General features: G+C 44.7%; 1 protein-coding gene across 1 annotated transcript in view; it reads right to left on the bottom strand.

Moving 5' to 3' along the window:
- Positions 1–27,769, bottom strand: part of SDK1 (sidekick cell adhesion molecule 1) — an 860,282-nt gene that overhangs the window by 163,260 nt on the left and 669,253 nt on the right. The window contains exons 18-19 of the mRNA XM_069486624.1: positions 3,957–4,072; positions 2,131–2,323 (exon numbers count right to left, since the gene is read on the bottom strand). Of these exons, the coding sequence (XP_069342725.1) occupies positions 2,131–2,323; positions 3,957–4,072 (309 nt within the window). The remainder of the gene's footprint in view (positions 1–2,130; positions 2,324–3,956; positions 4,073–27,769) is intronic.

A 27,769-nucleotide genomic window follows, 5' to 3' on the forward strand; every position in this document is an offset into this window, starting at 1 on the left:
TAGGCTTAAAATTTACATCGTTTCCTCTTCGCTGTCCCCTCCCCCAACGAGTTCGTACTTCGCTGGAGCTGTGAAAAGAAGGCCGGCTGCACGTGCAGCTGACGACAGCCCCATCGGCTGGAGAGCAATGGAGGCCATTTCCCCAGCACCCAGGAGTCCAGACTTTTCTGTTCAAGGCTACACCCCCAGAGCTGACCTCAACCCTCCCTCCAACATTTTAATGTGATAGTCGACATTCACAAGGATGCTGTATCCTTCTAAATAAAATAAATAGGAGCTCTCTGCCTATAAAAAATAGTGGTTCAGTTAGAAAATGCTAAAAAAGATAACATTACTTTCGGTTTTCTCTAATGAGACATAAAATTTATGACTGAAAAGCAGAAATACACATATGTTTAAAGTATTCATTGAACATTCACCAAGATAGACCATATCCTTAAAATAACTAAAATCATACAAACTGTGTTCTCCATCCACACTGCAATGAAATCAGAAATCAATAATAGAAAGACAACAGGAAAATCTCTGGACATGTGGACATCGAATAGGATTGAATAGCACATTTCTAAATAATCTGTGGGTCAAAGGACATAAAATACACAGAACTGACTGAGAATGAAACACAGCGTAGCAAAAGATGTGGGTGCAGCTAAAGCAACGTTGAAGAGGAAATTTATAGCATAAATGCTTACACCGGAAAGGAGGAAAGGCCTCAAAGCCATAATCTCAATGCCTACCTCGAGAAATGAGAAAAGGACAGTAAGATAAACCCACAGCCAGCAGAAGGAAGGAAACGGTAAAGAGAAAAATCCACCTTACTCAGCACAGTACTAGAAATTCTAGACACTGCACATAAGGCAAGAACAGGAGATAAAAAATAATGGCATACGGATTGGAAAGGAAGAACGGGAGGACAGTGGGTGTGGCCACTAAGGAGGAAGGATCCTTGTGGCGTTGGATCTTGGTGGTGGTAGACACACAACCCTACACACGTCCTTCCTGGACAGCCTTCACCTCTGCACGTGTCACCTGCTGCAGCAAAGCTGGGAGTCCAGGAACAGGAGTGGCAGAGTCTGAGCCACCCCAGGGCCCAGTGGGGACAGAGAAAGCAGAGCTGGGGGAGGGATGACTGCAGCCCTGGGTGACTTAAAAAAAAATTTATCCTAGTTTTAACTCTCCTAATAAAGGGAGTACATACTCATGGTAGAAATTAGAAAGTGCAGGAAAATATAAAGAAAAATGTAAAATGTACCCATAATCATACCACACAGAAATAGTAACTGTCAAAATTCTGTGACATATTTGTTCCAAGGTCTTTTTTTCTCAGTTTATATAGTATTTTATAAACTTTGGACCTCACACAGTTTTATATAAAATTTTTTTTTCATTTATCATCATATCATGACCATGTTCACTCAAAATGTTGAATCTGCAAAGTTATGGTCTTTTCAAATATCCATAAAGTGTTTATTTTATTGTCCTTCCATAATTTTTCTAATTCTCTCTATTTGGAACATTTGAACCTTTGAAAGCTTTTCATTTCTTTCCCTAACCACAAACAATTGTAGTAAGCCTCCCCGTGTGTAAATTGCATACGTCTGTGATAATTTTGTCAGGGAGCCCCATTGGCTAACGTTTTCCAGATGTGTCAGTCAGCCTGTGCACAGGGAAGGAGCAGGTTGAGCTGACCCAATGGAGACAACTGGAGTCAAGGGCTCAGAGGGAGGGCTGGGGTAAGGCATCCTGCGGAGGGTCCAGGGAGAGTTGCAGGGAGGCATTAAGGGGACTAGGGAAGGAGGTGGGGGGCCTGGAAGTTGAAATCTAGGTGAAGAACAAGCTCAGAAAGACCAAAAGAGTGGCCACAACCTGGATAGACTCTTGTCCCCAGGGCTACCCCGCAGCCACACCCTCTTCCACATTCCGTGGACCATCTCCTGTCAAGCATGACTAGTACCTTCCAATGGCTTGTCTCCCTGGGCCAAGCAGATCGTATGCACCCTGAGAACACAGGCTTCCTTGTGCTCCATCTCTACCCTTGCCCGGTGTTGGGAATCATAGCGGTGCCTGCCTCCGACAGCTGACTTACGGGGCCGGGCCTGGCCGTATGAGACACAGGGAAAGAACACTCACTGTCCTCGTGAGTCCACACGAGCTGAGGTGTGCTTGGAGGCCCATCCCCTGGGGTGGTGAAGCACAGAACGGATGTGAAGTAGGCAGTAAACTTCTTCAAGCTGGTTATAGATCCATGGTGGATGCCGTGGAAATCTGGGGCGATGGTGACCACAGTGAGAGCCTCAGGGACATCTGCTGGCCATGCTAGAAGCTGGATGGAGCAGATTGCAGAAGAGACCCCTTTTAATTGCATTTCTCCACTCTCACATCTGTATCAGAGTTTTATTTTACAGTTACTATGTCTTTAAAAAAGTAAAGTCATAATTAAGAAAGTCCATAAATCCTACATTTTATAATCTCACTTCAAAAAAGTTGAGTTAAAAAAGACATTTCACAGATTATTGTAAGCAAAAATTTATATTTACATATATTTTATACATGTATATATAAACAAATTATCTACTTTACCTCATGGGAATAACAGGCACTCCCTCAGACCTTCACCTTCTCTTTAAACATCTTATAGAACATATATATTTTTTAATAGTAAAGAATAAATATGACACCATCTGTTACTGCAACTGACTTAGCATAATGAAATAAACACAAATATTTTCCCAGATAGGCACCTACTCTGACTCAAAAAGCAGCCCATAATTCCATTGGAACAATCTTAATTATTTATTATTTATATCATACTAGTTTCCTACAAAGGATTTTAACAAATTTGGTATAATTTTAAAGAAATAAAGTATAAGTACACATTCTAAGGAAAGCTGTTTTAATGTTTTGGTACCATTATGTATGTGTGTGACTTTTAATTCTTTTGACGCCAAACATTTCTAGGATTAATTAGGTCTGAAAGGTGACATGCTGCAGGACACCGAGTGTATTTTTAGTAGATCAAACTGACAACGAAGCCATCAAATGAACACTGCAGTGTCGCCAACGAGACTTGACAGGACAGTCAAGAAGGCAAAGTCATCGTAGTTGATCGGTATGATTTTCTTTCAGAAAAGCTTCTGACTTTAGATACCTCTGAGGAGAAACAAAAGTCAGGGCAAATTTCTAGTTACTTCTGCCTGTCTAGCAGACAGGCAAGTGTTTTAATAAGCTGAATCCAAATGGGGAAAAAAATGAACCATGTGTCTGAGGAAATAACACTCTCTGACTCTGAAATCACCGTGTATTAGAGCAAACTGGATGGAATCCCTTTGCTTAAAGAGCTTCCCTAAGTTGACCTGCCATGAAGGAAGGGTGGCAAACATTCTGTGGGTAAGCCAAGGTGGGCCCCCGAGTCTAACCAGAAGTTGATTTAAAGGTAAGACACACTGTTGGAAGCTGTGTCTGAGCACATCTATGAAGGTGACATATTCTGGTCACTAAGGATAAAAGATGTTGGCAGGTAGAATCTTGTCTGTGTCTGTCTCTAACGTAGTCAGGTAGGTCCCCTGAGCCAACTGGTCTCAGTTTCTTTAGTAGAAAGAAAGTACTTTAGTACTTTCTCCCTAAAGTAGAAACGGGGGAGGAATAAATACCCTGACTTGACAGAAATACCAAATCCGGTGCCTGTTGCTCTACGTGTGTGTTCTTCTGAGAGGACTCCCTTCTGGAAAGAAGTGCAAATGCTTATCCCAATCACCAACAGGTCTCCCACTGGTCATTTTAAATGAACAGCCTTTCTCATGAGAAATTGCTCTCTTAGGTAACTAAGAATTTGTTTTTCTGAACCAGGAGAGCTGGTGATAAGGCCTGTGGTGAATGTTGACCCTGCCCAGGTCAAGACACTCTGCCCCTTGATGCCAGGGGTTCTTGAAGCAAGGGGAGGGGCAGCCTCCACATACCTTGTACCCCTGGTTGATACCGTTGATGAACTGCTGCGGAGGAGGGGTCCACAGGAACCGGATGGTGGTGGAGTTCACCGCTTCCGTCTGCACGTTCTGGGGGGGCGCAGTGGGCACTGTTCGGGCGGTGGTGAAGACAGCGAAACAAATGGGCAGAGGCACCGTGGGGGAGAGATGAAGAAGAAACCCTTAGCCACCACACTCAGGGCTCACAGGCAATCAGCGCCGGGGACAGGGAAGTGTGGGCAATGGTTTTGGAGGCTAACAGCGCCATTACAAGGAAAGAGAATTGGGCTATTTCTCATTATCTGTCGCAGATGCCTTAAGGCATAGGCAGAAAAGTGGGCTAGACCATCTTCTCAGTCCACAGATGGGCCCAGACTCTGGACCCAAGATGGACAGCAAGCAGAACATGCTCTCTAAATTTCTTTTTCAATTACCCAATATTTGAGATTAAGGCAAGGTTTCATCTAGAAATACCCCCCAATATTTACCACCATGTGTCAAGCTCAATTATTCTTTATAAGAAAAACAAATCCATTACCCACTCCCACATGCATTCGTGTTTATTCTTCTGGAGGAAGGTTAAATTTCTCTTTGTCTGTCAATAGTGGCAAGCACATTTGGATTTTCCACTGTTTATTTCTTTCTTTTACGGAATAGCTACTGAACCTGATTATATGCCTGCCAAACGGCCTCCAAGGAACGTATATTGTGGGGGAGACGCTCACGTCACTGCAAACAGGAAATACCCTACGCAGGCAGCACAGAGGGGCGAGCAGCCGACTGCGCCCCGGGAAGGAGGACGGCTGCACTGGACAACGTCTGGAAGGGAGGGTGGGCCTTCAAGGGGGGAAGGCCTTGAGAAGGGCGTTCTCAGCTGGAAACAGAGTGAGCAAAGGTGCAGGGTCCGAACGAACGTGGTGGGCATGGCCAGACATGGGATGGGGGGGAAGGGGCAGAGCAGGTGGGTAGGTCGCTCTGGCATTGCCTGGTACGCCCAGCACTGTGGTCGGTAACGCACATGGCAGGCACTGGGGAACTGAAAGCTCTTTGAAAAAGGCAGTGGTGTGACAGGGCCAGCTTCTTAAGGGTGACAGCCCCAGTGGCCTACACAGAGGGGACCAGCCCACTGACTGTACATCAGACTTTCTACAGTGGAAAGGAAGGTCCTGGCTCTTCAGGAGCTTGTTTCGAAAGTAAGACACAGAGGCCCAAAAGATCCTTTGGCTCAAGGTGGAGAAACACAAACAAGAGCTCCTAGCACAGAATGCATGGGTACGACATGGTCCTGTTAAAACCACTGCACTTTTCACGGCTCTCTGCCTCATGGGGCAGAGCAGAAACAAACTTGAACTCCACCATGCCCCTCAAGGCTGCTCTTCCAGGTCACTCTCTTTCCCCAGCTGCTGCTGGCTATGGCTGTGACATCCCTGAGTTCCTCCCTCCACAAGTCACCAAGGAAACCACCCAACTGCCCGGTCAGTGCCCTTGGGAATGTGGGAATTAGGGGTGGACACAGGGATTGCTATGCCCAGGATGCAGAGTTGCAAAGATCATATCCACCAAAGAACAGGAAAAGGCTGAACAAACCATAAAATCATAACTTTTCTTGAGCTCCTAAGAGAGTTGAGCCGCATCACAGCCAAGTACTCTGACGTACAAGGAAAGATGGGCCTCTCCAAGGAGCCAGGCTATGGGTGGTCCCCTATCACCGAGCACTCGAAAAGGGACAGTGGGTACCACGCAGCTGGGTAAAGAAAATTCAGCTAAAGTCCTCAGTGAATTCCTAAAGGCTGAGTTTGGGCTACCTGAGAGTATAGAATATTTTCAGCTACAGACTCACAAGAAGGGCACATTACATACAGAGGAGCAAGGCTGAGAATTACGAGTATTTCACTGGTTAATTCCACCAAGCATTTGAGGAATAAATTAAACCAATTCTAAAGCACTAGATTTTTCTGATTCTGATACCAGAATCAGAAAAAGATACAAAAAGAAAACCACAGATCAATATCCCTCATGAACACAAGTTTTAAAAATCCCCCACAAAATATTAAAAAGTCAAATTAGCAATATATAAAAATCTATCATGATCAAGTGAAGTTTATCTTATAAATGCAAGGCTGGTTCATCATTTGAAAATCAACAAAGGAAATTCACCACATCTTATCGACAGAATAAAGAAAAAAAACAGATGATCATCTTAACCAATTTAGAGAAATCATTTGACAAAAATTTAACATCTAGTCATGATTTAAAAAAAAAAAAACTTTTAGCAAAGTAGGAACTTAAAGGACTTTCCTAAACTTGATAATGGGCATCTGCAAAATACCTACAAATATGTAAGATAAAAGACTCAGTGCTTTTCCTCTGAGATCAGGAACAAAGCAATGATGTCTTTCCCACCATTCCTATTCTGGAGGTCCAAGCCAGGATAGTAAGGCCAGAAAAAGAAATAAAAAGCTTACAGAATGTGTGCGTGTTGGGGGGGGGGGGAGTTTCTCTATTCACAATGTGATCATCTACGTAGAAAGTTTCTAAGAGTCAACAAAAGTTTCTAAAACTAAATGAGGTTAGGAAGATCTCAGGATACCAGCTCAAAATGTAAAACATCAGTTATGTTTCTAAACATGAACAATAAACAGTTGGATATTGAGATTAAAAAGTCAGTACCATTTATTAATAAAATAGCAATGAAAACATGGAATAGATATAAATTTAATAAACTATGTGTGTATACAGAAAACTACAAAACACTAACGAAAGAAACCAAAGACCTAACTCAATAGAGGGTCTCATGATATTAATGGGTCGGAAGACAACACAGTGAAGAGGTCACTTCTCCCTAAATGATCTGTGCAGTAGTAAATGTAATCACAATCAAAATCCCACTAGATATTTTTTAGAAATTGAAAGGGTGATTTTAAAATTTTATTATGGAAAATCAAAGTAATTAAAATAGCCAAATTAATTTTGAAAAAAAATTACACAGCCCTCACTACATGGTATCAAGACTAATTATTAATATAAATCTACAGTAATTAAAACAAGGTGTTACTGAAGAAAAGAGGGACATCTTGATCAATGACACAGAACAGAGTCTAGAAATTGCTTACACATACATCAATCAGTTTTAAAGAAAAGATAGCCTTTTCAACAAATGGTGCTGGAAAAATTAGATATCCATATGTAAAAAATAAAGTCTAGATCTATACCTCACATTATGTATGAAAACTAACTCAAAATGGATCATAGGCTTAAATGTAAACCTGTAGTTATAATATTTCCAGGAAAAAATAGTGACACTGGGTTAGGCAAAAATTTCTCCAATATGACACCAAGGACACAATCTATAAAAGAAAAATAAATTGATAAATATGACTTTATCAGAAGTTTTCATAGGAAATGTCTGCTCTATGATAGAACACCTGTTAAGGAAATGAAAAGACAGGCCACAGACTGGGAGACAGTATCCGCTAGACACTTATCCACTAAAGAACTTTTATTCAGAATGTATAAGGAACTTTCAAAATTCCATAACAAGAAAACCAAGAACTCAAAATGTGGGCAAAAGGATTCAAACAGTTACGTTGCCAAAGAAAACATGATAGGAAATGAGCATGTGCAAAGGACTCAACATCACCAGTCCTGGGGGAAATCAACGTCATTGGTACCCCCGCACCCCTGTGCGAAGGGCCGAAATAAAAACAAATAACACCCAAATGCTAGTGAAGATGCGGAGCAACCGCAGCTCTCACACTTTTAGAAGGGGATGCCAAAAGGTACAGCCACTTGGTACAACAGTTTGGTGGCTCCTCACAAAGTTAAATGTGCACTAGTCATGAAACCCAGTAAGCCTGCTCCCTGGTAATTGTGCAAAAGATGTGAAAACGTAGGTTCACGTGACAATCTGTATGCAATGTTGATAGCAGCTTCAATGATCACCCCAAATTGAAAACATTCCAAGTGTTCTTCATCTGGTGGACGGGGAGGCAAGCTGCAGAATGTCCACGGAATGGACCTGTGCTCAGCCACAGACGGAACAAAACACTCACACACCAACGCAGATGCCGCTAACACGCGTGACACCAAGGGACAGGGCCAGATTCAAAAGACTACATACTGGATTATTCCATTTACATTACGTTTTGTAAAACACAAAATTATAAGAAGAGAAAACATCAGTGGTTGCCCAAGGCTGAGGCTAGGGGTAGAGGTTCGAATACGAAAGGGCAGCACAAGCAGATTTTGAAGTGATAGAAACAGTCTATTACTATATCTCAATCATGATAGTGAATGTGGACTGAAAATGTTTGTCAAAACTTATAGAACTGTACACTAAAAAGGGCAAACTTTACTGTGTATAAATTACACCACAATAAGTCTCACTTTTAAAACATGCTGCAAATTCTTTGATACTTTTCCCAGGCAGAGGTGGTGTCTATGTCTGGGCCCCTTGAATGTAGGCTCTGTGACTACTGTCACCAATAGAATACAACCCAGCCGTAACAAATTAGCAGCTTCTACTCCTTGCTGGGAGCCCTGAGCGGCCACAGAAGTCCAGGGATGCTGAGGCTGCCCTGCAGGAGAGCCCCAGGGCGGCAGCCTTACTGCTTTCCCTGCCAGGATGCCAACATGTGCGTGAAGCCACCTTGACAGCCCCCACCCCCAACTGAATGAATGACACCACCAGGCACAAGCAGTCAGCCCACCCAGACCCTGCTCAGATTCCCGACCCACAAAATCACGGCATATGATATAGTGGCTGTTGCTTTAAACCCCTAACTTTTGGGGTAGTCTGTTAGGTAGCAAGAGATAACCAGGACAATCTCTAAGAAAGAAAGAGAAGAAAAGAGAGGGAAGGAGGAAAAGGAAGAAAAGGGAAAGGGAAGAATAAACTTCAGGAGCTATTGGGAAAAGACTAAAATATGTTTTGACTTTTTGTCTTGGGACCTGCAATTTCTGGGATTGAGGGGCATATCTCATTCTCCACAGGCTTAGTTGGTGACAGCTCCGGGCTGTCACCAACTCTGGAATTCCATAATACTTTTCCATCAAATGTTGCTAAATTCTCTAAAATAAGACTACACAATCATACAGTAGAAAAAATATTCAGTATCATTTAAATAGGTAATCACTTCCCTCCATCTCAAGCGGACATCTGCACCTTTGCTTCGAAGCTGTGTGGTGGTCATGCCAGGTGCTGATCCTTCATCCTGAAGTCAGGGCCTCTCGGGGACCCATGAATGTCTCAGAGAAATGCCAAGGATGTCACCCCCACCCCCCTGCTGACCCAGGTAAGAAGGCGGTGCCCCTTTCCTTCTCATGGGGGCTATGTCACATCCCGCCCGCATCATCGCTCTACCTGAGCCTCACATCAAAGCCACGGAGTCCGACCCGGTGGCACACACTCTCCATCCCCAAAGCCACGGGACTGAGGGAGGGTCTAAAGCCTCCTCACCAATTCTTCTCAGCCTGCTTCTATTCACAGATCCTCGGCTTATCTTTGTCCTAGTCATTGTCATCAGAAGTGACTCACAAATCTGTGGACAATGGAATTAAAAATTCCCTCAAGTGAGAAAAAGAGCCAGTAAATCCTTCTTGACAGTATTTAAAATAAAAGAGCAGTTATGGTGGGAAGGTCTCAATTATTGAGGTTACGTAGCCCTGCCCCTTCTGAAGAAAGAGCCAAGGTTAGAGTGTGACTACTCTGCCTTCACAGGGTTGGGGTCCCTCTTCTCACGCGTTCTGAGGCGGAAGCTGTGGCTTCCTGCTGCTCAGACTGAGGTCCCAAGGGATGTTTCCTCCCCAGATAATTGGCATGTAAAGTGCTGTTCTTTCCATGCCCCTAAGGCAGGCCTTGAAGCAGCCTGGTAAAGTGACAGGTGTTATGCTCTTTTCTGGTTTTCATTGCTCAGAAAAAAAAAAATCTCTTTTCACTCGATAATTCCCACTGCACAGACCTGAGTAGGTCCTCAGTCTTAAATTTGACATAGCCTGAACCCATCTGACAGGTCTCAAATCACACAAGGAGCTCCGCGCTGAAGTGCCCAGCACTCCCAACAATAGCAACATGTGAAAGCACGTTTTGGGCAGTAGGGGTTTTGTGATGGAAATGTCTGCAACTGGGATGAAATGTAGCTGTTCTTCCTGGAGATGGGTTCCTTGGAGTGGGCAAGTAGGAGGCAGGACACTGCAGCTGTCCCCAGTGTGCCTGCATGGCCTGCACAGGGGCCAGGAGACACTGGTGTCTGTTAATTTTCATAATGACAAACCATTCTTTACAGTCATTCAAAAATTTACAGCAGTTGCAATTGCATTTGGAAACTATACAGGTGCATTGTCAATTGCTAAGTGAAAGACGGCAATGCAAAAAGGCTACATACTGTGTGATTCTAACAATATGATGTTCTGGAAAAGGCCACAGTGCAAAGACAGTAAAAGATCAGTGGTTGCCAGGGGTTGGGGGTGACAGCTGGAGCACAGGGGATTTTTAGGGCAAGGAAACTGTTCTGTGTGATACTATAATGGTGGATACATGTCATTACACGACTGTCAAAGCCCATAGAATGTACAAAGCCAAGAGTGAACCCTAATGTAAACTATGGATTTGGGGCGATAATGATGTGTCAGTGTAGCTTCATTGATTACAACTGATAAAATAAAAGAACTTTTTTTTTTCTTATTTTTTTTTTTTCGAGACAGAGTCTGGCTCTGTTGCCCGGGCTAGAGTGTGTGGCATTAGCCTAGCTCACAGCAACCTCAAACTCCTGGGCTCAAGCGATCCTCCTGCCTCAGCCTCCCAAGTAGCTGGGACCACAGGCATGCGCTACCATGCCCAGCTAATTTTTTCTCTATATATTTTTAGTTGTCCGTTTAATTTCTTTCTATTTTTTAGTAGAGACAGGGTCTCGCTCTTGTCTCGCTCTTGCTCGGGCTGGTCTCGAACTCCTGACCTTGAGGGATCCTCCCGCCTCGGCCTCTCAGAGTGCTAGGATTACAGGTGTGAGCCACCAAGCCCAGCCTAAAAGAACTTTTATCTGAGGAATGCAAGTCCTTTTAAATTATCAGGCGCAGAGAGATACTGAAATAAGACAGTAATCGTGTCCTACTACCTGCTTTGAGCCATGTATTCAACCTTGAAACTGCTTGCTATTGTCACCGGCAGCTATACACTAACCTAATAATGTGGCATTGGACACTATAACTCACACCCTATAGCTCAACAGTGTACAGCCAATCACTAATCTGTAAACCAGTGAGAATTCCTGACAAACAACTTTGTCTCTGCCCATTCCCTGTCCCCATTTTTTGCCTTTAAAAACCCATTTGTCACAAAGGCCTAACAGAGCTCATGTGCAGAGTTATTTGGGTCTCAGTCTCCCGGGCCACCTGTCCTCACTTTGGCTCCAGTAAGCTCTTTAAATCACATTTTGTGCTTTGGTCTCTTCCTCGTAGGTGGACACAGCAAAGGTCCCAGTCCAGTGGGGGTGCTGACAGTCGGGGTGGCTGTGCCTGTTGGGGGTGGAGGGTATTTGAGAACTCTCTGAACTTTCTACTCAATGAACCCCAAACTGCTCTAAAACATATGGTAAAACAAAACTACACATGTAGCCATTCTGTAAACCTGAATTTGGTAGCTATCTGTATAGCACCTGCTGCAGAGAGGCTCCCAGTGGCCAAGCCATGCAGCACCTTCCTCAGTACCTGCCGACCCCTCTGCTCAGGCCGGGCTTTATTTCAGCTGCAAGTTGCTTCTCATCTGTGAATTTGTTTGCTTGGTGTGCGTATTTTGTTCAATTTGTTAATTGTTAGTATTTTCACCAGTCCTGTATAGAAGGCATGCATGATTATACTGATGATTACTATATGGTATTAGGTGTTCCCCAATAAAATATGAATGATATTTTCTTCTTCCTCCTTCCCTTTCTCCCTGGCTAGTGATGATACAGATTCAGCAAGATCTGATTTTTGATGGAATTTCGAAATGAATCTGTTTTTAGAAATTTTTAAAATTATAAAATAATAAGCTACATAATTAAATCAACTTGGTAAAGAGGACTGTAGGGTTTTATAACTTCTAATAACTGACTTTTCAAAATATTCTGGATCAGAGTTGACATCATTTTCAAATTCATGAATTTTTCGGAATTTTAATTCTCTAACCAAATAAAAAGGAATGTGTCAATATATCCTATTTTGCTTACTGCATGCTTCATTTTTTGAATTTTTCAATCTGATTTATTCTGAAACATTCTTAAAGATGTATGCAATCAAAACTTTTTGAAAAGTTGATTTTTGCAGCCATTAAGCCATATGGTTCACTTTAAATACTTTATATTTAAATATATATTTATTAAAAGAATTTATGTCAATATTATTAATACTGTTGCATATTTATAGAGACACATAATACATATTTTCCCACTGTAATGAACAACTCTTTTAGGTACCAAGTCAGAGTAGTCAAAAACTTTCTACTCAGGCAGCATAATGAGAACGATCTCAAATTCAGGTCTGTGTTGTCCAATCATCCTCTCTTCTTTGGCCTCAATGTTGTAGTTAATGAAAAAGAAATCAGAGGAAGACATGATGCCAGGCAAATTATGCCAGCACCTTTCCCCAAAGCATCATTAGTACACAGAAAAAGATCAGATTTAGTAAAATTTTCTGCAGGTACCCAGTATGAAGCAGGGGTATTTATGAGTTTGCCTACAACTGTATCAGATTAAGTATAAGAAGCTGGTTACAATGTCTTGCATTTAATAGCTGAAGCCAAAATTCCTCCTGCAATTGCAGAATCACTCATTTTGCCAGGCTGCCTAGGAACTGTCAGCAGCGTGCTTGGGACCAGTGAAGCACAGGAAATAGGAAAGGTGCCGCTTTTGAATAATACTGTTAGAAGATGCCTGGATGACATGTCAAATGACCCAGAGACAAACCTAGTCTAGAAGATTATTAAATCAAACAAGCTTCCGTTGCAGACTGATGAGTACTGATGTTAGAGGTGGCATTTGGTGGATAGCATAGGTTTGAATCCTTCAAAAGAAATGCTTAGAAAATTATTTGTGGTACAAAAAATCATACCTGTCTTCGATTGTTTGCCCTGGGCACAGACTCCAGGCATGGAGAGTTTTGAGTGTAAGCTTTCCTGGGGCTCAGCAGAGACATCTGTGTGGAAGGGGGAGGTCAGGGCTGGGCAGAAGCAGCAGCTGCCCCACGTACGGCAGCAACAGCGGCTTAGCCGATGCTGTGGGGAGCTCTGGAGTGCAGGTGTCTCCTCAAGCTGTCCTCAGCTGAGGCAAGGGGAGCGGGTCTCAGGCTGACCCATGGGAGCGTGTCACCTTGGTTAGGCAGTTCCCAGAGAGGGTTACAGCTGTGAGCCCAGCAGCCCGTGGCCAGCACTGAGGACCGGTGTGTGGCCCTGCAGAGTTGATATGGGTGCGACACCACAGTATCCACCGCACACCAGACAAGCTAGTGGGGATGCAATGGTCAAAGCCACATGCACACTTTGGAATAAATATTAGGGAAAATAATATGTTTTGAATACCAAGGCTGACAGAAAGGTATAAAGAGTTTATAGCAAAATTCAATCAGAAAAGCCTGGGAACCAAGAAATCCATTGCTGTATTCCCAGAGAAGGTCTCCTACGTAAAAGGTGGTCTGGAGACCTGAATTCCTCATTAAATGATGCTATCAGAACAGCAAGTCTAATAAAGTCCAACACACTATAGTCTGCCTGCTTTCGCTTTGTGGAAGGCAAGGAATGAGAACACCACTCTAACCCATGCTACGCACCAAGCGCCGTCACATCAGTACTCACCAATCAGCAATGGAAACTTGTTTGATTTAATGATGTTCTGGACTGTTTGTCTCTGGCCATCTGACATGGCATCCATGCATCTTCAAACAATGTTATTCAAAAGTGGAAATTTTCCTACTTCAATTTCAAAGGAGGGAGAATGAACACTATCTGGGTGATGGGCACACTTATAACCCTGACTCAAGCATAACAAAACTGATACATGCAACCAAAAGCATTTGGACCCCCATAATATTTTGAAATTTTAAAAAAGTTTGGCAAAAGAAATGTATTGGCTGTCCAAAAAAACAAGTTTTGCAAGAATCTGTGAATGCAACAAAGCATTATTATTATCTTCGTTGTTATTATTTTTGGTGAAGGGAGTCTCACTTTGAAGATTTGTTGAAAGTGAGGGAAAAATGTATGTTCCCCACCATGCAGCAGAAACACTATGCTAGCCTGGAGTGCTCAGCAAAATTGTCACAAAGTAGACTAAACAGGTACCAAGATAACTACTGGGGTGGGTTGGGGAGTGCTCAGCACTTTCTTGGGTGTCTCAGCACTTTCTTGCCCTGAAACGGCCAGCTCAGCCCGGCCTTGATTACTTTGGAGCTGCTTTGGCTGGCGTATACCGCCCTTTAGCTAATTGTGTACTAAAATCCCTGCCTAGTGGAAAACTGTAATATCATTAACACCAAATGGGTTGCATGACAGCCTATGATGATGGTATTGCACCTGTGTGATGTGTTTCCCTGCGAATAAGCAACACCACAATGTAAAAACACTACATTACTCACTGGGAAGGGATTTAAGGCAACACCACAGGGTGGGCAGATGTGGATTTTGCACGCAAGGAAGCTCCTGTGGAAGAAATTCCTGTGCCGCCCAGGAGCAAGTGAGCACAAGCGACTTTGTAAGTAATCTCTGATAAACTCATCCAGCTGGACTTGCCTGAGTCATTCTTTGGTCCCTCCGTTCCCTCTCCGTTGGGGGGCAGTTTTTCTATCCTGTCCCTGAATTTTCCCAAAACAGAAGGATAGGTTATTGGCATCAAAAATGGCTTCTTCTTAACTGACTTTTTAAGAACGTGTGAAAGTATACTGTCTTAAGTCTGTTCAAGCTGCTTAACAAAAATATCCTTGTTTGGATGGCTTATAACCAACAAACATTTATTTCTCACAGTTCTGGAAGCTAGAATGTCCAAGATCAAGGCAAATTCAGTGTCTGGTGAGGGCCTGGTTTCTCACAGATGATGTTCTAACCGTAACCTTGCATGGCAGAGGGGACTAGCTAGCTCTCAGAGGTCTCTTTCATCATGGCACTAATCTCAATCATGAGAGTGGAGACTTCAGGACCTAATCACCTCCCAAAGGTGCTACCACCCAATACTACCTCCTTGGGGGTTAGGATTTTAACATATGAATTTTGGGGGCACATAAACATTCAGACCATAGCATATACTAACATGTATGTGTAAAATGTATGGGTTCAGAGCAAAAATTCAGCTATGACATAGAGTTAAAAATTGTTCACTAGTGATATATAATCTATTTTATAATTCTGAAGGAGTCAGTGTTTGAACCCTAAAGAAAATTAAGACTGGCAGAGCAGCGCCTGTGTAGGTCTATGGAAATGCCTATTATTTTGAGATACCTGATATTAAAAACATTTGATCAGATTCTAAATCCATTTTCGTTATCACAAAAACCATTTAACATAACTTTTGCCACAGAAATAAAAGGAAGAACTGTTGACCTAAAGAAACACTGCACTCTTACAGCATAATTTAAAGAGATTGGTTTATCTGAATTCTGGTTAATGGCAAAAAAGAAGTTTCTCTCAACTGAGGAAAAAAGCAATAAATAACCTCCGGCAATGTGACCTCCTACTTGTGCAAAGACTTTCTTGTCAATGGTCATTTTCAAATATTCGAGTAGGTCATCGTTAGAAGTCTTAAATGGAGCCATCTCAAGAGCAAAACCAGATATAGAAAAAGTTATGTTCATCAATCAAGCTCAAGTTTCTCACTAAAAATCTCAAAAAGATTGTTGATTTGGAAGTTTCACACAAATGCAATATTTAATAGTTTCCCTAGCATTCTCCAAAGATGATCAATGAGACTTTAACAAAGTGCTGTTATGAATCTATAGATTGAGACATATTTGACGCATTTCAATCCACTGCAGTTACTATTATTATCAATTTCAAACTTTCCCATCTTTAACTAATGGGACCCTTTTCAAGCTGGCATATGAGCCTTTTTGACAAGCCCACATTAGTATGTGACAGCTTCTTTGCTTTTATGAAATGACAAGATGTTCCGGGCTCATCTCACACATTGCCTGCCTCTGACCTGGAACCATCCACTTCTCCAAGAAAGCCTGCTTATTTCCTGGTACTGGAAAGCTCAGTGTTAATGGGTTGGTTCTCATTTCCAGGGCTTCTTACAAGAAATCCTCTTTTGTTAAAGATAAAATCAACATATTCCCAATTCAGATTTAGAGTTTCAACTATGCTGAAAATCTCAGTTTCCAACGACGTCAACCTAGTCCCACAATACTCATACAATCGTATGAGTTGGCTGAGGCACGGATGCAAACTTGAATACATGCACGCAACTCAGCATCATGGTTTTGTTCTTTGAAATTACAATAACCAGAGCTTTGGTAAAGGATGCCTCTGTGAAGCTTCCCAGAGCCAAGAGATACATAAACAGCCCGACTGCGGAGGTGTGCCTGATGATCTGCAGACTGGAGAAGGGGAGCCGAGGGTCCTCCCAGGTCACGTGGCTCACCAGCCCTGGCCACAGCACCCAGGCAGGTGGTGGCATTCAGCTGCTGCCGGCGAAACTTCTCGGACACAACTTTCCTGCTTCATAGGTCAGCTTGATCTTCTGTGTACTCTGTCTGAGGACTTTCCTCATGCGAACCAAAACCTTTCCTTCTGCAACTTTCACCTGTGGATTCCCACTCTGTCTGCTGGGTAAACTGTTCCTCACACGCATGTATCATGTAGCTACCAGACTATTTGAAAATCACAAAAGCATCCAGCTAGGCTTTACTGCTACAGGCCAAACAAACACCCAGCCTCTCTGCTCGGTTTCTCATACAATGGGACGGACAGAGCACTGTCGTCCTGGCTTCCCTCCTCTGAGGAGCCTGGGTTTCCTCATCATCCCTCGTGGCCTCCAGGCTCCAAGTGCATCAGGCCGGCACAGGGTGGCACGTGCTGTGATCCGCCTTGACTTGGAAACCTGTCACCCACAGAGAGAGACTAAGTTATGGTCACAGCTCTCCTTGAGTCTAACCTCCCCTCCCCCCAAGTCTCTTTATGGTCGCTGTTGGCAAGTCATGTGTCCCCATCCTGTTGTCACATCACCGGTTGTGTGCATCTAAATGTAGCATATTGGTTTATACCTTTCACATTGTGGTTTGTTGAGCTCAACCACCAATCTAACAAAGCAATTTATTTTTGATTTCTGATTCTGGGATAGAATAATTACTCGGTCAGCCGTGACATATCTGATAGGCATGCCACCTCCATTCCCTCCGAGCCTCTGACAGAAGTGTTGACCAAGAAAAGCCCAGAAGAATGCTGGATTCTGCAGCAAGAATTTGTATTTCTAACAAGTTCCCAGGCGATGCTAATGCTGCCCTGTGGCGGGCAGTCAAGCAAATCACACTTTTTGGGCACAGCTCAAGTCTAGGAATCCATGTAATTACTCTATTGCCCAATCCGTATTTCTCCATCTTATCTACAGGGTGGAGAATGAACGAATGAATGAAAGTCAGACTACAGAATGCGTCTGGTATGTGGATCCAGCAACTCAGTGACCCTCCCCAGAAAGGAAATGAGGTTGGGAGAACGTGACTTGCTCCTAGTGAACCAGACAGGCTCCTGGTGACACTTCCCCGGGGATGGCAGGGCCACGTTTCTCTCGGCATCTTTCTTTAAGTGAAACCTGCAGTCCTGCCCCTCGTGGACTGTTTCGAAGTTTCGTCTGGGCCTTTCCTCTCTATCCGTTTTCAGCAGGGTTTCTGTTGACTGTGCTCTTCCTGTCCTTTTTCAGAGGAACCCGTCCCTTGCCAGAGACCTATTGTTCTAACAAAAACCCCATTCATCTACACAGGAGCCAGACCAAAAGCAGAGGAAAAAGATTACTGGAATATGGTCAGTCCGCTTGACCTGAAATATATGTGCCCATCCCGGCCTCATTTTCTTCCACAGGGCTGGAAACAGGAATGAGGGACAGAAACTGCTCTGAAATTCTCATCTCCTGCAAATGTGTGTATATTGTCACTGGTTAACCTTGGTGCAAGCAGCTCCATCCTCATCGTGACCTAAAGCCTCCTCTTTTCCAAAGTCATGATCTTTATCTTACAGAAGACTCCAGCCTCCTACCCAACCATCAGAGTGTCCAGAAACACAGCTGGGGTTCCTCGTGGCCGGTACCTACTCCTATAACACATGCACCTGCACACGTGGCAAGCTTACATGGTGTGCTGTGGTTCATGTGGACTGTTGCTTCTCTCCAGGGGGCTGGACGGACCCTCCGTGGGCACAAGTCCTGCTATGTGATAGCTGGGAGGGCTCATTGCCTTGACTGCTTGGTGTTAAAATTCTTCTACCCATCAGCCTCTAGAGAAGGTTCCCAAATTACAGCATGCATCAGAATCATCTGGAAGGCTTGCTGAAACACACATGGTCAAAGTTCCTGATTCGGTGGGTCTGGGAGGGTCCCCAGGTGACGCTGATGCTGCTGGCTGAGGGACTGCCTTTGAAAACCACTGCTCCAAATTTCCTTTCTGCTTACTTCCTCGCTCCCTGACTTCTTTCTTACCTGCCTGCCTTCCTCCTCCTTCCTCTCTTCTCTCTCTCTCTCTCTCTCTCCCTACACTCTTCCCTTGGTTGTTACTTTTATTCTATCCAGAGACTCACTCACTGGCTGGCAGAAAACCCCGCTCTCATTCCCACAGCCTCTTCCCCACCGCTGCTACCGGGGTGTCCACTGCCGCTACAGCCACAGGCCTCCCGACTACGTCGGGCAGGCACCATTGCCTGCAGCCGAAAAGAGAGGTGCACGTTTTTATTTCTGATATTTCATTTAAGTCTAATAATATTATGCAGATAATGTAAGTCTTATTTGCAATACCCCTGAGTAATTCTAGTCTATTATTACAATTCATCTTCTCTTCCATCTTCATAAACAGCAGAAACAGTTTAAAATCATGGTTAATCAAAAGAAACCTGAGCTATATGATGTTTCAGAGATCCACAACATGTCAAATAAAATTATGAATAATAAAGTGATATGAGGTGCTGGTGGAGCAATTCACGGGGCCTCCGGGGACAGGCAGACGTGGGGGTCCAGGCCTCTGTGGCAGGAAATGACTGACTCCTTCCTCCCGCTTATCACCCCCTAGCAGATGGATGCGAACCCAACCCAAACATGCTGAGAAGCCCCCGAGAAAGCTGTAAAATCAGCTGAATTTAGCACAGAATGAAATTATAGTGCATTGGCCAGCATAATTTTTATGTTCTCACATGCCCATTTGTACTTATTAAAGTAACACTACCTTATCTGTTACAGAAAAAACACAAAATCTCTAAAATTTCATCTTTCATGAGCTTTGCGTGCAACGTCGGTTTTCCAGGGTGGTGGGCAGCCTCCCCCTGGACCATTCAGGGCCCACCTGCCGGCTCCAATCTCCCCTGGCTGGATTTTGACCCACTTTCTCCTGGAAAAGCGCCTCCCCACTTCGTGCACTCCATCGTGAGGGCCCCTCGCAGCTCCACCACAGGCAAGGGGCTGGGGACACAGTGGCCGGTGGGCAGCTGCTCCCAGCAATGTCCCTACACCATGGAAGAGGCCCTGATCTTCATGTCCTTGCCACAATGGCACACCTGTTTTTCATTATCCTAAAAGTATATGGTTTCAAATATTGGGGACTGAAGTGCCTATCAGACCTTAATGGGAATTCATGCTCGTTATCTCTCAGGTAACCCCATAGAATTAAATGCACATGCCCTTCAAACACGGGAGAAGGGAGCTCGTTACCTGGAAGAATCACTGGCTACCTGTTACCGGGTGGATGTATATATTACAATTTGTGTGCCGGGTGTTATCGTTAATTCCAGATCGTTATAGGCTACAGCTGAGCTCTTGTGTTGTTACGGTTCTTGCAGTTTTGATACACCTGAATGTTCTCACTGCATTAAACAGTCCTAACACATTATTAAGATAAATCTTTGACAAATAAGCTCGAGTATCTTTTTATGGCCTAAGAAAATATTTTAACACTTGAAAAGTTGTGTATCCCACTCCGAGCTTATTTTTTCCAATTCTTTATTTGCCAGGCACTGGGGAGAAGCGCTTGGGGCCGGTGTTTAGGCTGGGGTGGGGCGTCCAGCACAGGACAGAGCAAGCTGCCTCGGGGCTGTCTGCCCACTGGGCCCTCATGAGCCCACGCCTCTGAATCGGTAGCCGGCCAGGGACAAGATGAAAGAACGGGGATATTTCTACCGATGAAATACCAGTTTCATTCCTACAAAATATCTTCATCTGTGCCAAACGCTGAGCTTCCAAAACCAGGGACCAAAGCTGCCAAGGGTTGACTCTCGGTCTGGTTTCCCTTCGTTTCAGCAGCACGTTGACTTTGCCGAGTTGGTGACTCCTCTTTTCCTCGTGCACCCAGTCTGTGTGTGTTCTCAGCATTTGTGAAAATCACATATCTTGGTTTCTCTTCTGCCCCTACAATGACCAGCTCTCCCCACCAGCTGTGGGTGAGCAGCATCTCCACACACACGGTCACTGATGCGTTGAGGACGAGTGCCACTGCCTTGGGTTCTGTGCCACTGAGTAACATACCTCCTGGTCATGCTGGGGACACTGTCACGTACACAACATCCCCACGCATGTGCCCGGCTACAGTCCCAGACTCGGCATTTCCAGCAGAGGTGACGGGGGGATTCCAAGTTCGGGCTCCTGAGCAAAGCCAGGTTCAGCGTGGGCAGCACGCAGGAAGGTTTGCTTTTGGATGTCATGATGCGGAAAGACAAGAAAGGCCCCATCTGCACACTATAGCGCTCAAAGTTGCCTTCCAGACAGCGAGAAGAGGCAGGGCAGAAGGCAGGGCTCTGCGCTGAATATGGAGATTGCATCGGCACACTGAAGTAGGAACAGTGAGCAGTCTATTTTTTTTTTTTTTTTTTTTGAGACAGAGTCTCACTCTGTTGCCCAGGCTAGAGTGAGTGCCGTGGCATCAGCCTTAGCTCACAGCAACCTCAAACTCCTGAGCTCAAGCGATCCTCCTGTCTCAGCCTCCCGAGCAGCTGGGACTACAGGCATCACCACCATGCCCGGCTAATTTTTTCTATATATATTTTTAGCTGTCCATATAATTTCTTTCTATTTTTGGTAGAGATGGGGTCTCACTCTTGCTCAGGCTGGTCTCGAACTCCTGAGCTCAAACGATCCGCCCACCTCGGCCTCCCAGAGTGCTAGGATTACAGGCGTGAGCCACCGCGCCCGGCCGAGCAGTCTATTTTTAATCAGACATCTATTTATGCTTTGTTTATGTGTCAGGCATCTCACTTGGATATGGGGATACAGATATGAAAAAGAAAATCAGACACAGCCTCTGCCCTCAAAGAGCCCCTAGGCTAATAGGAAAGACAGGTCTGTAAATCACAAAATAATGAGATAGTCCCAGGAATTTAAAGTTGGTTTTATTTTTCCATGTGTCTTCTAGTGGCAGTGGGAGGACAAATCTCAGGACCCTTCTCTCTCGCAAAGGCTATCCTCACAGATACAGACGCCAACCCCCTGCCGCCTCTGCCCCAGACCTCAGCTCTGTGCCTAGGCCGGTGGCCCCTGCTCACATCCCCACTCAGACCCCTCCTCTGTCTCTCACATACACAAGACAGGCTTCATAGCCCTGACCCAGATGAATACTAAGTCCAGCGGAAGCTTTTTCTGAAAGGGATGCAAGATCAGTCAAACCAAACACCCTGTATTGCTTGAATTCAGTATTTTTCAAACTATAGGTCACAAATGCACTAGCAGATCAGGAAATCAATTCAGTGGTCACACCAGCATTTTTTTTAAAGAATGAAACAGAACAGAACAGAAAATATCAAAGAACATCATACACTGAGAGGGTAACTACTGTTCCATGAACACTTTGTTTCAGCTGTGTGTGTGTGTACTGGGTTTCAATGTGAGATGCATTTATTATTGTGCATTGCAGTCAAAATGTCCAAAAACCGCTGCAAACCCACATGCCATGTGAACATAAGTGACACGAGATTTCACCCCTTTTCTAGTCCATATACAAGCTGCAAGGAAAACCTGGAAGTAATTTTCATCCATTCCTGATATACGCAAATGGAAAAAAAGTGAATTCTAGTGAGGGTAGGTTATAGCAAAAAGGGCACGGGCTTGGGAGGCCAGTAGATTTAGGTTTAATTCCCAGCATTTTCTAGCTACAAGACCTTGGGGAAGTAAGTTACCGCTCTGAGCTTCCATTTCTTTCTCTGTAAAATAGGGACAGTGATACCTACCTCACATGACTATTGGGGGATGAACGAAATAAGATAATGAGCATAAGTGCATTACAACACAGCATACCAAAAATTGGTATATAGTGGCTTCCCCTCAAATGCAAGTTTTCTACCCTTACCATTCCTGTAAGTTCTAAAAGACCAAATTAAGCTCATACCTAATGGAACATTCCATATCTATTTTGTTCAGCTTTTACTTAGTGTTTTAGGTAATGCTGGGAGAATTTGGAATATTTTCCTATTCTGTAGGTACAGCCTGAGGTCTAGAAAGTCTTAGGGATTGGGAAACAAATCTTTTGTGCAATGTCATTTAATACCACATTGAGAATTTCCCAAGAGGAGATAAGAATGGGGCTTGCAAACAGAGTGTTCATTTATAATCCTTACTTTAAAAAACCTTTCAAAGCCCAAGTGAACATTTAGGAGCTTTTACTAATGTTTTAGAAATGTGGATAACCAAATGTTTTTTCCATTTCTTTTTAAATATGAAACATTCCTCTTTCATTATAAGGTAATGTTCTGAAACCAGAATAAATCATTATAGCACAAATATACCTGTTACAAGAAGAAAAATGATAAAGAAATAAAGCCAGAAAAAAAAAAAAAGAAAAATCTTGGTATGCTCAAAATGATGATTTATAGTATAATTTGTCTTTGGACCCTTTATAGAAAAATCAACATCTGCATTTTAATAGATACATTTAAAAAATGAATAGAAGTAGTTTGCTAATCTTCACAGGCTTATTTTAGGATATAACTGTAATCTCTCACATTCTATATTCTGACAGCATGTAGTATTCCACACTCAGGCTCACCTGAGAACTTCATGTTCATATTATTTCTTCATGTGCCTTTCACTGTTACTTGAACAATTTCTAACAGAAACTGAATCTGTGAACCAAACACTCAGTCAGCATTGAATCTGAACTACTGATTGCTCAAACGTGGGCAGTACCTTCCCTCCCACACTAAATGGTTACAAAGTTGCTGAAGTAAACACTGGCAGGAAGAAAAATGTTTCTAATTATCCTGGGCATTTAGTTATGCAGAGCTCATACTCTATGGTTTCTGCCACTTGAAACCAAAACCATATTGATTTCTGAAAGTGTTTAAAAATTCTCAAGTAAATTTAAGTTATTTTCCATTTCATTTCGGGTAATCATAATGGAAATTTGACAAGTGGGTTCCAAGTGTGCCGGAATTTCAGGCCATAGCTCCTGTGACAGAATCAACCTTTCCCTCTCACCCCCTAGAAAGTTCACTTGGCTGAAACTGTATTAGAGCTTTGCTGCTCCATTTGTAAGTTAATATGCCCCATTTAAAAATGCCTTGCGCAGAAAAGGTCGAGGAGGCACTGTTAATAACATCGATTAAATGGGATCGGCAGACAAGATAATGGGGGATGGTGGACGAAGTGGGAATATGGAAAGTCAGGGAAGTTGGAAAGTTTATATTAAGTAATCCCTGCGTGTCCAAGGTGCTAGTAACTTGGAAAGAGCCAGAGCTGACAAACCATACATTTTAAATATATCTCAGTAATAAATGGCATTGCAAAGAAAAATCGGGGGTATGGCCAGTGGGTGGTGGGTTCAGATTGCTTCAGGGATCAACACCACACTGTGTTGAGCTCCAGGAGGGGAGAATTGCTTATCTTCCTTAAGGAGTTCCCTTGAAGGAAGCGCATTTGAGACCCCAAACTTGTGAACTGGAGGAATGAGCTGCTCCCTGCCTCTGGAGCAAAGAGCCTTCCCACTGCTCTGCTGGTGCTGCTGTGCCAACAAGGGCAGCCTGTGTGCCCTCCCTCTGCTCGCCCCGGGCAAACGCTGCCTCATTTGCAGGTTCTCCTTGAGGGCTGTCTAGCAGCCCCACACCCACCTAACGCTAGTGTGAGCCACACCGTCTTCCCAGCGTTCCGGTATCTTCTCAAGAGGAGCTCAATCCCAGGGCCTTATTAAAGTCAGGATAAATTACATCTGGTTTCTTCCGATGCATCAAGCTTGCCACTTGGCAGAAGAGAGAAGAAAAATTAGGCTGGTTGGACTGGCGCTTTATCCTTCCCTGGGCTGAGTATTTCCTGCCTTTTGCAGGGTCTCCTGACACGCTGTGAAATTATGTTTCTATACATTCTAATAATTTCCCAAATTAGGCTGACAAATAATTAATTTTATGAGTTATTCTTTTTCCCTTTAACATACAGGCATTTTAATTATTCTCTTTTCAGCTTCAAGGACCTACTCAGGCATCTAGGCTGTCTCAGCAATCAGCGCTAATGGCCGTGGGACCCTTTAAGTACACTAAGTGGGGCTCCCCTTGCTGAGCTGCCCGCTGGGCAGCCCGCGGAGCCTGGGCCCAGGCTGCGGTCCTGGGGATCTGGTGGGAAGGCTGGGCCTGGAAGAGCCGCGGGTCTGCAGCTTCTGTCGCTCCCAGCACAGAGGATGATGAAGTGCCGTCCTCCAGGCAGACTGTAATGCAGTTTTACATCCAGGCTCTGCCTGCTCAGCAGGGTTCACTTTAGAAAGTGAGGCAGAAGCTGCTCCGGCATCCGTCCCCCTTCTTCCTTAACAACGGACAGAAATGCGTTCAGCCGAAAGGCCACATTTCCAGCCTCTCCTGCACATGAATTGGGAGCAAAACTGAGCAGCAAACGGGACTTCCAAGAAAGCTTCTTAAAGGTGAAAACACCTGGCCACAAGGCACAATCCTGAACCTTCTTCCTTCTTCCCTTCCAAGTGGGGACATGATAGCTGGCAATGCAGCAGCCACCCTGTGACCACGAGGCCAATGATAGATGACAAAGCAAAAAGACAGCAGGATCCTGATTCTCTGATGACCCTGGAGCTGCCACTACAACTGCACACCTCCTGCTGCCCGCTCTTCTGACGTGAGAAAAATAAAAACACACCTCCATTTTATTGAAGCTACTGTTACCCTGGGTCCACTTCTAGCTGCCAGACACCATTCCTTACCCGTACAGACAGCTGCAAACTCTGATGTACCCCCCCTCGTGGTCACAGTAAGCCCCTCCTTAGGGACGGCACTGCCTCCAGCGTGTTGCTCTGGGTGTTGGCTGGGGAATCTTTAAAGCGTGCTTGGGACCACTGATCTGCAGACACGTGAGGGATCACACGCATGGGTGAGGCAGATTTCTCTCCTTCTTGCTCTTGTTTCATGAGTGTCAGTCTTACCTCCTGGGCTGGACGGTAGGTCCCCAGGTTGACCATGCGTAGGCGTCTTGTCTACCCTCAGTGCCAGCGCCATCCCACAACTCTGAGCACACAGTAGGCACTCACATTGATTCCTGAATGTCTGTGTTCGATCTTACTCTTACCAGGGACATTGACTCCAAACCTCTTTCTATATAATGGCCACTACAGAAACATTCAAATACTGTAGTAGATACTAGTTGTTATCATAGTAGAAAATGAATACAGATAACCAAGCAACACTGCTGGAATCTGTACAAGCTCCTCATTTCCAAAGACTTTCCATATGTATTGTCTTATTTTCTCTTCACAGAGCCCTTAGTCAGGCAGAAGTAAATGCCACAATTTTGCAGACAAAAACCTTGAGGCTCTGAAGGCTAACTGTGCTTCCTGAAGACACCAAAGCAGTAAACGCAGAGATCAAGCCTGGCTGAACTCCCAGGAAGAGGAGCTTTCTGGGGGTCATGTGGATACAGACGTGTGCCTCTATCATTGTCTCCTGAAAATACTCATGGTCCCTTTCTGTGTCACCTTTCTGCATAATGTGTTACCTCCTGGTCAGACCCCTTTTTACTCAGCTCCCAAGTCCTCCCTTCCTGATTCCAGCTAGCCCTGCCCCCTCCCTGCCCCTCCTACACTCATCCCGACTTGGTGCTCTGACATCCTCTCCTACCTCTGTCCTATCTCGGGTGGGGACGTGGATTCAAGGACAGAATTGACATGCTTGCTTCATTTTGTTCCACTGACGAGCCGCTGACTGGGAGGTTTTTGAACACACAGCGTGACCACACCCAAGGCCTTGGTCTGTGGGCCAGCACCCTCCCCAGGCCATGGGCCCCTCCTGACACCAGCTGAGTACCTGAGCCCGGCTTTGGGTTAGTGCCACAGCCAAGTCCAAGGGACAGTGTCCCAAGCTCTGGTCAATAAGTTTTATCACCACCCCCATCTGTCCTAGGGCTCAAGCATGTCCCTCAAACAAAGTAGGGTCAGTGTGGGAGGTGCTTCCTGGGCAAGTCTCAGAGGCTGTCACAAGCCTGAGAAATTCTGTCCAGTGGCCCAGGAATGGTTAGGGTCTGGATGAAGAGCATGAAATGACCTCCTGAACCCCAGCAAGCTCGGAGGAGATGTCCCTAGGGGCACTGACAATCTCACAGGGCACGTGGGAAGTCTGAAACACACAGAGAGGAAAGACTGAGCCCCTCAAAGGGAGAACAGCTCTGCTTGTGATTCCTGAGCACACACTGAGGAAGCCCCCCGGGCTCAGCAGGGGGACAGAAGACAGCCATGACGCACATACAAGGGTGTCCTCAAGAGTGTGGAAGCACAGGACACATGGAGATGTGGATTATGACCAGGGCTATGGGGGGCCCTGGAACCTCTGAGGGCCTCTGTGTGCCAACACTAGACATCAGATGCCCGGGCAAGGGAAAGATGACCCAGCTACAAAAGCAGAGCTGCAGACGGAAGACTGCACGGCAGCATTATTCACAAACATTAGCTCATTAATAGTTAAAAAAAAAGAAGTAGAGATGATAAACCACATTTAGACAAAAAGTGAATCGAAGTCAAATTCTCCTCCATATGAAGAAAAAAAAATCTGTTAATGGAGCCAAAGTATAATTCAATAATTTCTCCACCTGGAAGATTGTTCGGATACAGAGCCCACCCATCGTGCCGCCATGTCCAGCAGAACCCGGTCCCCAGCCCCTAGTCTGGGCAGCCGGTCTGTCACCAGCCAAGCCGGAATCTCCTCTCAAGTCCCATCGCCAGAGGCTCTGGTGTCACTCAGAGCACTGCGGTCTTGACTCAGGAGACTGGACGTCATTAGTGATGGTTCTGCCATTTGTTGGCCGTGCGATTTCAGACCAACCAAATTCAAGCGAGCGAACGTTCGGTTTCCTTAGAATTGACTGAAAACCACACCTGCCCTGTTCCATCCTATAAAGTGTAAGCAGTTTGAGGAAGGGTCTGGGCCCCAGTCCCTGTCGTACAGGAGGCTCTGGGCGAGCTTGAGGAGCTGACCCGAGTCTGTTCACAGGATTGCTGCGAGGCTCAGCCGAGGTAACCCTGCCAACTGTTGGGAAAACGGTAACTACCCCTACCCTTCCCACTGCCAACCCTCAGAGCCGAGGTTCACCACCTCTTAGAGGATCGCTGCTGCCATTCTCCGCTACCTTCCCCTCATCTTGCACACCCGCCCGGAGATTCCGCTTCCTAATGCAGCATTTGGATCACGTCAC

Source organism: Eulemur rufifrons, chromosome 14 (assembly GCF_041146395.1).
Source record: "Eulemur rufifrons isolate Redbay chromosome 14, OSU_ERuf_1, whole genome shotgun sequence".
NCBI lineage: Eukaryota > Metazoa > Chordata > Mammalia > Primates > Lemuridae > Eulemur > Eulemur rufifrons.